This window comes from Lacerta agilis, chromosome 18, assembly GCF_009819535.1.
Source record: "Lacerta agilis isolate rLacAgi1 chromosome 18, rLacAgi1.pri, whole genome shotgun sequence".
NCBI lineage: Eukaryota > Metazoa > Chordata > Lepidosauria > Squamata > Lacertidae > Lacerta > Lacerta agilis.
The window spans coordinates 7810286-7826613 of NC_046329.1; the positions used below are offsets into that span (position 1 = coordinate 7810286).

General features: G+C 49.7%; 1 protein-coding gene across 1 annotated transcript; it reads left to right on the forward strand.

The window, feature by feature from the left end:
- The first annotated feature begins 5755 nt into the window (after positions 1-5755).
- MADCAM1 (mucosal vascular addressin cell adhesion molecule 1) lies at positions 5756-16025 on the forward strand. Its single transcript, XM_033136901.1, has 5 exons — positions 5756-5807; positions 9490-9756; positions 10463-10777; positions 11183-11893; positions 15919-16025. Exons 1-5 carry the CDS (start codon positions 5756-5758, stop codon positions 16023-16025), a joined length of 1452 nt encoding a protein of 483 aa, XP_032992792.1.
- Positions 16026-16328: the final 303 nt, after the last annotated feature.

Below are 16328 nucleotides of genomic sequence, written 5' to 3' on the forward strand. Positions count from 1 at the left end.
GCGCAGCGGGTTACACTTCCAGGTTACGGGAGTACGTAACCTGAAAAGTACGTAACCTGAAGCGTAAGTAACCTGAGGTACGACTGTACTATTTCTGCAGCAACTTATGCGATATGAAGCAATTTGGCACATAATAATAATAATAATAATAATAATAATAATAATAATAATAAAGTAAAGGGACCCCTGACCGTTAGGTCCAGTCGCGGACGACTCTGGGGTTGCGGCGCTCATCTCGCTTTCCTGGCCGAGGGAGCCGGCATACAGCTTCCGGGTCACGTGGCCAGCATGACTAAGCCGCTTCTGGCGAACCAGAGCAGCGCATGGAAACGTCGTTTACCTTCCCGCCGGAGCGGTCCCTATTTATCTACTTGCACTTTGACGTGCTTTCGAACTGCTAGGTGGGCAGGAGCTGGGACCGAGCGACGGGAGCTCACCCCGTCATTGCGGGGATTCGAACCGCCGACCTTCTGGTCAGCAAGCCCTAGGCTCTGTGGTTTAACCCACAGCGCCACCCGCATCCCCTCAATAATAATTGGGGTGGGGTATAAATAATAAATTTTTATTATCATTATATACAATTTTTTGGACATTGTTCTGCAGAGGCAGCAAGGCTGCTTCTCCGTGGGGCTGCCCCAGTTTCCTTCACAGTCCCCCACTCCCCCGCCTTGGACTGCTTTGAAACGGCAAATCTTGGAAGGAAAAGGGTGAGGCCAGCATCACCCATAGCTGGCCGGGTTTCTGTTTGTCCACGAGCTGACCTTTCGATAAATGTTTTGGAGCGAAAAACACAGAGATTAGAAACTGGCAAGGCCTCCTGTGGTTCTGCCGGTTTTTCACTGGAAACGAGAAGGAAGCTTACGGATTTCGTTGGAAACGTGGAATTCAGTATGTGGAATCGAGGCGGGTTTTCCTACCACGGAAATGTCCGTTCCACCAAAGGCCGGAGGGTAGCATAAGGCCAAAGGATTTCTGCACCTGTGAAACTTTCCCCCTTTCACTTGCCAATTTCATCAGACACCCTCTCTACTCCTGTTAAGGTACACCAGTGTTGTGGTTTTTCTTGTGGGAGGGGGGGGAATGAGGAACAGGACTAGGAGAGGAGCAAATATTGCAAAAGGGGAAAAAAGGAGTCTTCCACGATCAAAACGATTACCGCCAGACCCGTGGCGGCATTCTCAGCGTTTTGTTTCTGATATTTGTACCCTCCAACATCTGATCAAAGCCCGCCTTTTAAAATGAGCTTAAAGATATATTTGCAAATGTTTGTGTGTTTCATTATCGTCTGCGCCAGCCTGCTAAAAATATCAATTCAAAATTGGGCTGTAGATACTCATTTTACTCCAGAAAGAGAAAGCCATAATTCCTTTTAAAGGGGGAGGGGGTGGTCCCTATCTGCAGCTGATTTAGGAGATAGGTCGACACCCAAGGTTGGGAAAGCAGGCTAGAATATATAACTGGTTGGGCTGCAGCATTGACCCTGCATACCAGAGATACAATCCAGTTGCAAAAACACTAATTAAGAGTTAGTAAGATTTATTGTTTAACAATTTCTCAGATGAAAATAGGGACGTCCCATTCCATAACGATAATTTTGCTCTTTATACATCTAAACTATCCATTCTGAAGGAAATCAGCCCTGAGTGCTCACTGGAAGGACAGATCCTGAAGCTGAGGCTCCAATACTTTGGCCACCTCATGAGAAGAGAAGACTCACTGGAGAAGACCCTGATGTCGGGAAAGATGGAGGGCACAAGGAGAAGGGGACGACAGAGGACGAGATGGTTGGACAGTGTTCTCGAAGCTGCCAACATGAGTCTGACCAAACTGCGGGAGGCGGTGGAAGACAGGAGTGCCTGGCATGCTCTGGTCCACGGGGTCACGAAGAGGCGGACACAACTGAACAACAACAAATACACCTTATTGGGCTGCCTCGGCCACTCTGAGCAGCTTCCAACATATGTAAAAACATAATGAAACATTAATTATTATTTTTTAAAAATCCCTATACAGGATTGCCTTCAGACGGCTCGGGGGGCAGATAACTCCATCCCCTCCAACATTTCTCCAGTGAAAATAGGGATGTCCTATTCCATCCCCTCCAACGTTTCTCCCTTGAACGTAGGTCTGGGAAGACTTCTCACCTGCAAACCTTTGCTCCGCTCCACACTCATTCCAGATCCCTCTGCCCGCTTTTCAGAGCACGTAGAATTGTTGTGCTTTAAATTTTTTCGCTGGTTTTTTTGGGTTTACTTTGGAAAGCTTTGAGAGCTGCATTCTTGAACATTCGCTCTGGAACAAGCTGGTACGAACTTTGTTTGGCACGGAACAGGGGAAAGCCGCTTAGGAAACTCCCTAAAGGCAGTTTATTTTTTCTCCAGGTATCCTATAATTTTTTCAGGTTTTCCCCCTGGGCCTTCTTTGTATAAAAGGTAAAGGGAACCCTGACCATTAGGTCCAGTCGTGGACGACTCTGGGGTTGCGCGCTCATCTCGCTCTATAGGCCGAGGGAGCCGGCGTTTGTCCGCAGACAGTTTTTCTGGGTCATGTGGCCAGCATGACTAAGCCGCTTCTGGCGAACCAGAGCAGTGCACGGAAACGCCGTTTACCTTCCCCCCGGAGCGGTACCTATTTATCTACTTGCACTTTGACGTGCTTTCGAACTGCTAGGTGGGCAGGAGCAGGGACCGAGCAACGGGAGCTCACCCCGTCATTGCGGGGATTCGAACCGCCGACCTTCTGATCATCAAGCCCTAGGCTTTGTGGTTTAGACCACAGCGCCACCCACGTCCCATAAATGCGTATATGTGGCTGTAAATGTGGGATGGCATTCAATTTTGTTATAATATGTACAATGACAATAAAGTATCTATCATATCTCTCTCTCTCTCTCTCTCTCTCTCTCTCTCTCTCTCTCCCTCTCCCTCTCCCTCTCCCTCTTTCTCTCTTCCTCTCTCTCTCTATCATCTATCTATCTATCTATCTATCTATCTATCTATCTATCTATCTACCTTCCCGCCAGAGTGGTACCTATTTATCTCCTTGCACTCTGACATGCTTTCGAACTGCTAGGTGGGCAGGAGCGGGGACCGAGCAACGGGAGCTCACCCCGTCATTGCGGGGATTCGAACCGCCGACCTTCTGATCAGCAAGCCCTAGGCTCTGTGGTTTAACCCACAGCGCCACCCGCGTCCCTTAAATATATAAAAGTACATGCTAATCATGAGCTCGGAAGGTGAGTTATGGCAGCTGTGTAACCGGAGACTGGGCTATTGAGAAGCAAGAGGTTGGTTCAGAGAAACCCCAAGGTTCGCAGAGGTAGAAAAATTATTTAGGGGCGGTAAAAACTGAAGGGGGCAGCTGCACGGCCCTTTCCAACATCTTGATGAGTACTGAGCATGCTCAATGGGCGTGGGATGCTGGGTGAATGTTGGAACGGGGTGGACGAAAGCAGGCGAGGGAAATCTTCTTATGGCCCTGAGGACTGCGTTCCGTTCCGGGCAACCTCTCAAGAGCCGCATGCCAGTTGTGGGTGGGTGGGTCGCGGGTGGCCACTAAACCACTAAGCCTCTTGGGTTTGCTGATTGGAAGGTCGGCGGTTCGAATCCCCACGACGGGGTGAGCTCCCGTTGCTCCGTCCCAGCTCCTGCCAACCTAGCAGTTCGAAAGCACGCCAGTGCAAGTAGATAAATAGGTACCGCTCCGGCAGGAAGGTAAACGGCGTTTCTGTGCGCTCTCGTGTCCGTCACGGTGTCCCGTTGCGCCAGAAGAGGTTTAGTCCTGCTGGCCACGTGACCCGGAAAGCTGTCTGCGGACAAACGCCGGCTCCCTTGGCCTGAAAGCGAGATGAGCGCCGCAACCCCAGAATCGCCTTTGACTGGACTGAACCGTCCAGGGATCCTTTACCTTTTACCTTTACGTCAGGAAAATTCCTGACAGTCTCCCTGCTGAGACTGCTGGGAGCTGGAGTCCAGGAACATCTTAGAGGGCCACAGCTGTTCCTTTTCTGTGCTTCAGGTGGAAGTGTCTGTTACGTTACTTCATTCAAAACGTGCTAAAACAACCCGTTGAATGTCTGCCTCCGAAATCCTACCCAGGTAGGGCGAGAGCTCCCTGCTTTCTGAGAAGCCTATCACTGCATGAGTTATGGATCCGGCCCTGGCTGCTATCTGGAGGAAGCAATCCCAGAACGATGGCTCATGCAGAGAAGCGAAGAGCAGCCTCTGCTGACCGCTGACTCTTCGCCTAGAGTGGTTGAATGATCCCCATGCAGATCTGCGAGAGATTTGCCCTGTCCTCATAGGAGGCTGCCCTTCACAAATTGCTGCTCTGGGGCTAGCCCAGATCATGGACTCTTGACAGAGACACGACAAGCAAACTCTTTTTTTTTTTTAAGGGATGGTAATCCTGCTGTGGGTTCGGCTTGGGAGAAAATTAGCATTCCGAACGTCCGATGGCACCTGAATCTGAGCGACGCAGCGCCGTTAAGTCAGGGTGGTTTCTCGGCGGCCACGTATCACGCAGAGATCTAGCAGGAAGGCTCCTTCGTTCAGGGCCGCAGTGGGATTCCCCTGAACGGCTTTCACGTGGGAAACGTCTTTTCCTTGCTGTTTGTTGGAACGCCTCCAATAAACAGAATGGGATTCGTCTGCTGGAGAGCAAGGTTGAAGAGTTTATTGCTCCTCTTAATTGCCCACCCCACCCTTTGATTAAAAAGGAGGTAGTAATGTGGTGGACGTGTGCAATTATTGGGGAATTTTGGGATAACATATACAACGAACTGAAGAAACTGTTTAAAATTACAATAAAATAAAAAAACCAGAGATTTTCCTGTTAGGGATTTTACCCCTGGAAATTAAAAAAGAAATGAGAACGCTATTTATGTACGCTGTCACAACAGCTAGAATTCTTGTGGCTAGAAAGTGGAAAAACGAATCAGTACCGACAATCTTAAGAGTAGCAGATGCTCACGTTAGATTATTTGCAGCTGGCGAAATTGACAGGAGGAGTTAGAGGAGAAATGACGCAGAAAACCATTGGTGAATGGAAAATATTTAAAGAACACATAAGAATATAATGTAATAATAAGGCCATATTAGCAGAACTAGAGTGATACTTGTAATTAAATAAATATTGAATACTATTGAAGATAAAAGAATGAGAAATAAAGATCAAAACTGTGCAGACAAACAATGATGTAATGAAAGTACATTAAGAAAGATCGGAAGATTTGTATGTATGGGAGAAGTGTGGTTATGTAAACCAATTTTAACTTTTTTTCGCGTGCTTTTCTTTTTCTTTATTTTCTTCTTCTGTTTCTTCTTCTTTTATTTGTATTGATGAGACTGTAAATATTTTTTAATGTGTGTAAATAAAACCAATAAAGATTACTTTTTTTAAAAAAAAGGAGGGAAGTATTTCTGGGGGGGGGGGAATGCTAAATCCAGGATTCTATCATCACTTGGAATATGGGAAGAGGCAGGCCACGAGGGGTGGGTGGATAGTGTTTTTTAACACACACACCCCGATACAGGGGTGGGAGGGGCCACCCACCTTGGATTTAAGAGCTCCTGGTGTCATTGAGTTTCGGCCAGACTTGAGATCTGCACCAGGGCGAGAGTGCTGTGAGTGAGGAAGGAAGGAAGGAAGGAACTACCGGTGCATTCATTAATTTGAAGAGAGACAGTCTGTTGCTGCTGGAATAAGTCCGTGTAACTCTAGGTAGCAATATAACGGTAACTCAAGTGCAGAAAGCATGGCAACGATCAGCTTGGGACTCCTGTTCGTCTTCGTCAGGCTTGGCTGGGGTAAGTTGGATCATTCCCACCCCCCACCCACCCACTCCAAAAAATGCATTATTATTATTATTATTTTAAAGAGAGAGAGATAAATAAATAATTGCTTTTCCCTCCGCCTTCCATGACCTTCCCATTAAAAAATATTTTACATATATGTTCTCAAATGATATAATATGTTATGTTTGGTGTATATAATTTAATTAATATAATTTAAATTATGATAGATCCCATTGGATAACAGTTAAGAACAATAGCCAAACTAACAGATGTTTTTTTTCTTTTTGTTTACAAAGTTTTTGTTTCTATTTGTAAATGGAACGTATATGTTACATTTTCTTTCTTATTGGTTTACGAAATATATACTGTATAGTTTTGTTATATAATGTACAAAAGATAAATAAATGATCTTTTTGCAAAATAAATAATAATAATAATAATAATAATGCAATTTTCCCCATGACCACCCCAACGGAACGCCCTTAAAAAATTGCAGCGTTTTCCATTGGCATCTCAACAAAATGCCGTTTGTAAAAGGCGTTTGTTTTCCCACTTTTTTAAAAAAGAAGAAGAAGATTTCTTGCACAACTAAACAGATTTCGTCGGCTGCTCTCCTCCGCACCTCGCCCAAGCAAGTCAGCTCCCGGGCCTTTTAATGAAACGAAGCTGCCCAGGGGTGTTGGGGGTGGCAGTAAGAAGACAAGTCGAAAAGCCAGAACATTGCTGAAAGGATGAGGAATTTGCTGGGGGGGGGGGAGAGAAATACAAAAATATTGGGGTGCCTTACAGAACCGATTGCCACTAGATGTGTGGGCCATGATGGCACTGATTCTTCAAAGTTTCGTTTTTTTCCTTATCTGCGAGTCCCCTTGAGTGCATTTGTTGCCTCGATATCTATGGAACTCCCTGCCACAAGGCGTTAACATGCCACCCCTTTCAGAACTGGCTTCGAAACTGCCCTTAAAACGCCTTTTAAATCTAAGGCACTTCTAATTAAGAAGCTGGCTTTTTAAAATAATAATAATAATAATAATAATAATAATAATAATAATAATAATAATAAAGGTTTCATATTCCTGTTGATTTTAAGGTCTTATTCCCCATTGCTCTTTAAATAAATGCCAAGTGCTGTGCTGGCATTCTGCATTTTACAAAAAAAAACCCACGCCATTTAAACTTTTAGCGTGTTTTCTCAGGGTTAGCTTTTCTCCCTTAGCTCAGCTTGGCAATTTTAAAACCCCGCAATCTTTGCAAAATAGCGAGCTCAAAAAAACAACAACAACAACCACCTGCCATTGATTAATTAAACAGAACCTCCATGTTCAAGAGCAGTCTACCTCCGATTGGAGGCCAGGGGATGAATCCGCTTTCCCTACCCCAGACAAAATGCACCTTATCAACCCTCCACCCACCCCCCCCAGCAGGTGATCTTTAAAATCTCCTCTCCCAAGTCTTAGGGGTTGTGTATACCTCAACATCATTGATCAAGTTTGTGCATGGTGCTGTGGTTAAAACATTGACTTCTCAGCATGTAACACTAATGAATAATGCTTCACATGCGTCATCTAACTGTAATCCTTATACAACAGCCCTGTAAGGGAGCTTGGCATTGCTATCTCCCACATTGCCATTCCCGTACCTGCTGGAGCAGAGTTCGAATCCAGGGCTTTGTGTGTGCATAGTATTTTTGCTTGGACTTGGGCTGTGCGTCCAATGCTAGCCCTGCTCAGACAGAAGTACTGTTTTTGAGGGACAGGGGGCCGGCAGGTGTGGGGGACTCCCTGGTCCTGAATGGGGTAACCGTGCCCCTGAAGGACCAAGTGAGCAGCCTGGGGGTCATTTTGGACTCACAGCTGTCCATGGAGGTGCAGGTCAGTTCTGTGTCCAGGGCAGCTCCATCTGGTACGCAGGATGAGACCCTCTCTGCCCGCAGACTGTCTGGCCAGAGTGATGCATGCTCTGGTTATCTCCCGCTTGGACTACTGCCATGCGCTCTCCGTGGGGCTCCCTTTGAAGGTGACCCAGAAACAACAACTAATCCAGAATGCAGCACCTAGACTGGTGACTGTGAACGGCCGCCGAGACCATATGACACCGGTCCTGAAAGACCTACATTGGCTCCCATTACATTTCCGAGCGCAATTCAAAGTGTTGGTGCTGACCTTTAAAGCCCTAAACAGCCTCGGACCAATATACCTGAAGGAGGGTCTCCACCCCCATTGTCCAGCCCAAACACTGAGGTCCAGCTCCAAGGGCCTTCTGGCGGTTCCCTCCCTGCGAGAAGCGAGGTTACAGGGAACCAGGTGGAGGGCCTTCTCGGTGGTGGCGCCCTCCCATTAGATGTCAAGGAAATAAGCAACTACCTGACTTTTAGAAGACATCTAAAGGCAGCCCTGTTTAGGGAAGTTTTTAACGTTTGAAGTTTTATTGTGCTTTTAATATTCTGTCGGGAGATGCCCAGAGTGGCTGGGGAGGCCCGGTCAGATGGGCGGGGTATAAGTAAAAATTAAATAATTAGATCTTTTGAAACAAAAGAAATAATATTAATAGTAATAATAATATAATAATAATAATACATCTGCACCGTATAACTATTATTATTGAGTTTGATCATTTGAAACGAAAGAAAATTAATAATAATAATAAAACATCTGCACCATATTATTATTATTATTATTGAGTTTGTTCCTTTGAAACGAAAGAAAATTAATAATAATAATAATAAAACATCTGCACCATATTATTATTATTATTGAGTTTGTTCCTTTAAAACAAAAGAAAATTATTATTATTAAAACATTTGCACCATATTATTATTATTGAGTTTGTTCCTTTAAAACAAAAGAAAATTAATAATAATAATAATATACCACCCTTCATCGTAAGATCTCAGGATGGTTCACAAAGGCAACTTAGTGCCATCCATCAACTCCAATGGGCTTGACAGCCATCTGTCAGGAATGCTTTGATGGTGTTTCCTGCTTGGCAGGGGGTTGGACTGGATGGCCCTTGGGGTCTCTTCCAACTCTAGGATTCTATGATTCTACTCTGAGCAGGACTACAACCCCGTGGCCCTTTCCTGTTACCGGAGGGAAGGGGTGGCAGGAAGATGGCCTTCCCTAATCGGGCTGCCTAGAGAGCTTAGAATCATAGAATCCTAGAGTTGGAAGAGACCCCAAGGGCCACCCAGTCCAACCCCCTGCCAAGCAGGAAACACCATCCAAGCATTCCTGACAGATGGCTGTCAAGCCTCCGCTTAAAGACCTCCAAAGAAGGAGACTCCACCACACTCCTTGGCAGCAAATCCCACTGTCCAACAGCTCTCACTGTCAGGAAGTTCTTCCTAATGTTTAGGTGGAATCTTCTTTCTTGTAGTTTGAATCCATTGCCCCGCGTCCGCTTCTCTGGAGCAGCAGAAAACAACCTTTCTCCCTCCTCTATATGACATCCTTTGATATATTTGAACATGGCTATCATATCCCCCCTTAACCTTCTCTTCTCCAGGCTAAACATACCCAGCTCCATAAGCCGTTCCTCATAAGGCATCGTTTCCAGGCCTTTGACCAGCAGCAGTCAGCAGGACCAATGGTCAGGGGACGGTGGGGGTTGGAGTCCAGCCACAGGGGACCCCATCCATGCCTCTGCCCGGCCACCCTCAGCACCAACCTCTCTCTTTCCCTTCTGCGCCACGCAGGTCTTCCCAGCTCCGTCCTGACCGTCCACCCTCGGAAGGCGCTGGTGGAACTGGGGGGCTCCGTCCGGCTGACCTGCTCCACGGACTGCCCCGGCGGGAAGGTCCAGTGGGAAGGCCTGGACACGGACCAAGGGGAAGTCTTCTCCAACAACACACACAGCATCCTGACCATCTCCAAAGCCGCCGTCAGCATGGAAGGAGCCAAGTTTTGCACAGGGCAGTGCCGGGGGGCCTCCGACCAGAAGAACGTGGAGCTGCAGGTGTACTGTGAGTGCAGAGCTAGAGGCGAAGGGCTCGGGGGAGGGGGTGCCGGGGGGGGTACCTGCTGCATGCCAAGCGCCTGCTCCGCCCCTGAGGTCGCAGCTGCCTGTAGAAGGGTCCAGAGCAGATGCTTTGCATGCAGAATTGTTGCAACTTGAGGTGCAAAGTGAGGTGTCAGGCGGAAAGGCAGAGGGCCTTCTCGGTGGTGGCGCCCGCCCTGGGGAACGCCCTCCCACCAGATACCAAGGAGATAAACAAAGACCTGACTTTTAGAAGACATCTGAAGGCAGCCCTGTTTAGGGAAGTTACAGGTAGGTAGCCGTGTTGGTCTGCCATAGTCATAACAAAACAAAATAAAATAAAAATTCCTTCCAGTAGCACCTAAGAGACCCAACTAAGTTTGTTCTTGGTATGAGCTTTCGTGTGCATGCACACTTCTTCAGATATGCACACTTCTCCATATATTTGGTATTCTTTAGATACCAAAAAGTACCAAGAACAAACTTAGTTGGTCTCTAAGGTGCTACTGGAAGGAATTTTGTTCTGTTTAGGGAAGTTGTTAATGTTTGATGTTTTATTGTGTTTTTAATATTCTGTTGGGAGCCGCCCAGAGTGGCTGGGGAAACCCAGCCAGATGGGTGGGGTATAAATTATTATTATTATTATTATTATTATTATTATTATTATTAACACCCAACGGGCTCTTTTCCAGCTTTTCCCGATGCCTTGCAACTGGACTCTGAGCCGAAGATGCTGAGGGTTGGGCAGCCGGCCCGCCTTGTCTGCTCCTTGAGCAATGTGTACCCTCCGGGCGCCCTGACGCTGAGCTGGTTCCGGGGAGAGGAGAGGCTGGAGGCTACCGAGGAAAAAGACGACATGGTGGATTTTGAGCAGCAGCTGATGTTCTATAGCTCTGTCCTTGAGGTCCCGGCGGCCGCAGAGGGAGCAGCCTACAAGTGCGAAGCGACTCTGGAGCTCGAGCCGGACACGTTCCGCCAATCCAGGGTGGCCGCCGTGAAACCCCAAAGTAAGCTCCGACCGTGTGCGAGCCCCACGAGCAGGAGACCCAAGCATAAGCGCAGTGCTCTCCTCCTGCCGGTTTTCGGCATCGGGGATTCAGAAGGATCCCTGCCTTCGCGCCAGTGTGGTGTAGTGGTTAAGAGCGGTGGACTCATAATCCGGTGAACCGGGTTCGCTTCCCCGCTCCTCCACATGCAGCTGCTGGGTGACCTTGGGCTAGTCACACTTCTACGAAGTCTCTCAGCCCCACTCGCCTCACAGAGTGTTTGTTGTGGGGGAGGAAGGGAAAGGAGAATGTGAGCCGCTTTGGGACTCCCACGGATTAATCAACTAAACTCTAGTTGATTAATCCACCGGTGAAAATCTTGCGAATGCCTTTTTTTAAAAAGATGCAAAAATCTTTGGTTTGCAGCCACACAGGTGCCCGGCGCTACAGAGGAGGCTACTTTTGCCCCCGTGACGGAAAGGACGAGCCGCGTGGCTGCTCTGGAGCCGGCTGTCACCTTGCCGGCGGCAACCACCAGGGGCCTTCCCCTTCTCTCCCCCACCGAGCCCCCGACCATGACGTCAACCGCTTCTCCCGCTCCAGAACCCCTTCCGGAAACGAGCAGCCCTTCCCCGACAAGGAACCCCGTTGCGGAGGCGATGACGAGCTCTCACAACTCTGGGACCGGGGCCAACACCGTGCAAGTCCCCGTCTCGACGTCGACGCCAGCAACCTCGCGGGCCTCTCGCTTGACAGGTGGACCGCCTACCACCACGCCCACCCCCACCGCGGCCAGCGGCCTCGCCACGCTCGCCACCGAAAAGCCACGCAGCTCCTCCACCGCCACGGACCCCTCTAGAGACTCCTGCCGCCCAGTCATCACCCCTGTCCCCACCCAAGGCAGCACAGGGGGCACCCTGCGGATCACGTGCCTCGCGGCCGACTGCGACGGAGACGTCCAGGTCCGATGGGTGGAGACTCCCGTGGCTAAGTCCCGGTACCGCCAAGAAGAAGCCGAGGGCTGGTCCACCCTGGTTGTGGAGAGCGTCTCCCTGGAGCATCAGGGGGTCTACCGGTGCATCGTGATAGCCAGCCAGCCCCGCATAGCCAGCTTGACCATCTCCATCACGCCTAATGGTGAGCAGACGGGGGTTCCTATCTCCTTCACCAGCAGCGTCTCAAATCTGCCTTTGGAGTCAGGCCTCTTGGGGTTCTCTCTGTCGTTCTCAGTCGTTTCATTCTGGCCTCCGCAAAAGCCCTGCTGTCCGTTGAGGGGCAACCGCCCACCGTCGCCTAGGGGGTCTTACCCTCTTGGCCTTTTGAATCCCTAGGGTCCCCGTACCAGCACTGCAAATCAGCAATGGGGGGTGGGGGGAAACCCACCAGATTCAGAGAAGTTAACTGTTTAAAGGGAAAGGAGCCTTCTTACCAGTTAGAAACTTTAATGTTCACAGCAAGAGAACAAAGAACCAATCACCCAGGAATGGAGGAGCTCCCAATTTAGAATCCCACCCCTTACGTCCTTGTAACCGGAGCTTGTAATTTCCGTGCTTTCTGTTCTGCTGCTTTCTCAGAGGGAGCGGAGGGAATCTTTCCAGAGATGGTGAATCTCTTAACCCCCTCCCTCCCGGTGTTCCTTCTCCTAGCTGTTCCCCATCCAGTATTCCCCAGCTTCTGCCTTCTGAACTATGCCCCTCTGCAAACCGCTGTTCCAAATCTATACTGTCCTCCTGTTCCTGGGAAGATTCAGGATCTGGGGGGGGAGGGGGGAGGCTCCCACCATTTCTCCTCAGTGCAGCCCTCCTCAGCACGGTCCCCGACACCCAATGAGGCAGCTGTGAGGTTCGCTGCCTTCCTACATCTCCCTGTGTCTCCTCCTCTCCCAGTTCCTTCCCAAGCAATCTGAGACTCCTTCGCCTTGCCTGTCTTTGCCCTCACCCTCTTCATACCTCTTCTGGTTCTGGGAGACCAGAGAGGAAGGGAGCTGGTTGCAGCAGGAGGGGAAGACAGCCGTGACTTGCCCACTAGCCAAAGTGTCCCTCCTCTCCTGCTTCAGCCTCCGATTCTGGACTGCTCTCTGCCACAGACTCTCCCCGCTCACTAAACCCTGTTGCCTCTTCAGCTTCCGACACCTCCTCCTCCTCCTCCCAGTATTTTCCCTCTGTCCCACCACCACTCCCCGGCCTCCAAGCCTTCTTCCCCTGGGGGTTCCCCCACCACTCCTCTGTGTCTGTGGCCACGACAAGAAGTCCACTTTATCTCGGTGGCCCTTTGCACCAAACCCATGGCGTCCAATCTCGCCATATCCCACCGTTGGTCTTGTCTAGCTTTTAACAATATTCCCAACACCACACCTCCCGTGGCATGCAGTGTTTCTCTTTAGGTAAAGGTAAAGGGACCCCTGACCATTAGGTCCAGTCATGTCCGACTCTGGGGTTGCGGCGCTCATCTCGCTTTACTGGCCGAGGGAGCCGGTGTACAGCTTCCGGGTCATGTGGCCGGCAAGACTAAGCCGCTTCTGGCGAACCAGAGCAGTGCACGGAAACGCCGTTTACCTTCCCGCCGGAGCGGTACCTATTTATCTACTTGCACTTTGACGTGCTTTCGAAGTGCTAGGTGGGCAGGAGCTGGGACCGAGCAACGGGAGCTCACCCCGTGGCGGGGATTCAAACCGCCAACCTTCTGATCAGCAAGCCCTAGGCTCTGTGGTTTAACCCACAGCGCCACCCGCGTCCCATGTTTCTCTTTAAGCCGTCCTTAATTCTCAGTGTCACTGCCTACTTCCTTGCTCCATTGTGGGTAATATGCACGTATCAAACACTTTAACTGTCAAGCCTTAAGGAAATATTTTTACTTTCCACTATAAAGCCTGAGTTTTCCATAGGCTGCCTACGGTTGTTTTTATTCTCCTCTCCGTTTCCGCTGTGCGGTTTCCCTCTTCCCAGTGTGATTTCTTTCCTTTTGTTCAAAATAGAGATGTCCTTCGATTCGCTCGGTTCCTTTCTTTTCAAATTTAGGCAATTCGTTTGGGGTTGCGCGTTGAAATATCTGTGGGAGGCTCAGGACGGCAAAGTCGGCGCGGGGAGGGCCAGGGCGGGATCCGGAAGCAAAAGAGGCGATAGAAACCAGGGACCTCAGAAGCTGACTCGGTCCATCTATAGCTCCATATTGCCTACACTGACTGGCAGCATCTCATGTGGGTGGGACATTTGCAGCCCTAACCTGGAGACGGCAGAAATTGAACATGGGACTTTCTGCATGCAAAGCAGACCCCCACCCCCCGCCACTGAGCTGTGGTCCTTCTCCGGAAGGGTCGAGATTCCAGTCCTCATTGTTCTTGATTTTAAAAGGAAGCTGCCTTCTAGGGAGCCAAACCGCAAGGTCAAGAATCGAGCTCAGTAGTATCTACTGGCGGCCGCAGCAGCCTAGAACCCCCCAGATCTAAATCCTGACCGAAGCTCTAGGGCAGGGGTCAGCAAACTTTTTCAGCAGGGGGCCGGCCCACTGTCCCTCAGACCTTGTGGGGGGCCGGACTATATTTTGGAAAGGGGGGCGGGGAAATGAACGAATTCCTATGCCCCACAAATAACCCAGAGATGCATTTTAAATAAAAGCACACATTCTGCTCATGTAAAAACACGCTGATTCCCAGACCGACCACGGGCCGGATTTAGAAGGCGATTGGGCCGGATCTGGCCCCTGGGCTTTAGGTTGCCTACACATGGCCTATACCAGGGGTGGCCAACTTCCGAGAGACTGTGATCTACTCACAGAGTTAAAAACTGGCAGTGATCTACCCCCTTTTTGGGGGTTCAGGTCGAAGTTGTTTTGCTTTGGAATGCCCTGTTTTGGGAGGTTCACGTAAAAGTTGTTGAGGGAAGAGAAAAGCGACGTTGAGCTTTTTTTTAGGAAGGAGAGTCAGTGTGGTGTAGTGGTTAAGAGCAGTAGACTCGTAATCTGGGGAACCGGGTTCGTGTCTCCCCTCCTCCACATGCAGCTGCTGGGTGACCTTGGGCTAGTCACACTTCTCTGGAGTCTCTCAGCCCCACTCACCTCACAGAGTGTTTGTTGTGGGGGAGGAAGGGGAAGGAGAATGTGAGCCGCTTTGAGACTCCTTCGGGTAGTGAAAAGTGGGATATCAAATCCAAACTCCTCCTCCTCCTCCTCCTCCTCTTCTTCTTCTTCTTCTTCTTCTTCTTCTGTTTTTGGTGGTTCAGGTCATTTTATGGGTGCAGGGCAAAAGATGTTGAGCTTCTTTTTAGGGGAGCCAAAGTTTTTTAGCTTCTTTGGGGGGAGCCACACTAATCTACCGGTGACCTACAGTCCGGCTCACCACATGGTCTGAGGGGCAGTGGACCGGTCCACGGCTGGAAAAAGGTTGCTGACCCCTGCTGTAGATTATCTTCCCCCTTCCCTTCGTTCGCCCAGACTGCAAAGAACATTTCCATCCTTCTCCCCACCTCCTGTCTTGTCTGCCCCAAAGTGCGAGCATGTGCAGATTTCTAAAACACGCAAGTCTAAAAACAGAAACTACCATATATACTTGAGTATAAGCCTAGTTTTTCAGCACATTTTTTGTGCTGAAAAAGCTGCCCTCGGCTTATACTCGAGTGAGGCGGGTGGTGGGGGTGGCGAGAAAGAAGCCCTTTCTCTCTGCTCGTGCCACCACCCGCTCTCCCCAGTCAACCATTCCTTAAGAAGTGTACAAGAACGGCGGTTCTTTACTCTCCCCAGGCAGCTTGTTCCATTCCTGAACTGCTCGCATAAATGCAAACTTGGCAAAGGAAGAAGAGGAAGAAGCAGCCCAAAGGGTTGCTTTCGGGCTGCTCGTTCCTCCTCCTCCTCCACAGCGGCAAAGGTGAACCGGCTTATACTCGAGTCAATAAGCTTTCCCAGGTTTTTGTAGGAAAATTAGGTGCCTCGGTTTATATTCGGGTCGGCTTGTACTCGGGTATATACGGTAGTTAGGTCATCCCTTGTGGCAGACTTTCTGGCATAGATGGTTTACACAGCACTCCAGCTATTTCTTGTGTTTGAGAGAGTGTTTGGGGAGTTATTGCCTCAGCACCAGATTCGCCATGGATTGCGCCAGGCTTCTTGCGGTTATGGCAACCGCTGAATTGTACCGCTCACGGTGTCTCCCTTTCGGTGTCTCTCTCCAGCTACGTTCAGCACGGAAACCGCTGTCGCCATCGGAAGCACCGGCTCACTCCTGGGGGTTGTGATCACCGGTTACGTGGCCCGTCGCTTGTGGCGGCGGCGCGGCTAGGAGCTGGCGCCGCTGGCACCGACGCCCGTCTGTTCCGGCACAGCCTTCTCTGCCATGTTTCCCCCCTGAATTTTCCTGGGGAGCCTCTCCTGGCAGCTGCTACAACTAGAGGAAGAAGAAGAAGAAGAAGTGTTCGGATTTGATATCCCGCTTTATCACTACCCGAAGGAGCCTCAAAGCGACTAACGTTCTCCTTTTCCCTTCCTCCCCAACAACAAACACTCTGTGAGACGAGCGGGGCTGAGAGACTTCAGAGAAGTGCGACTAGCCCAAGGTCACCCAGCAGCTGCATGTGGAGGAGAG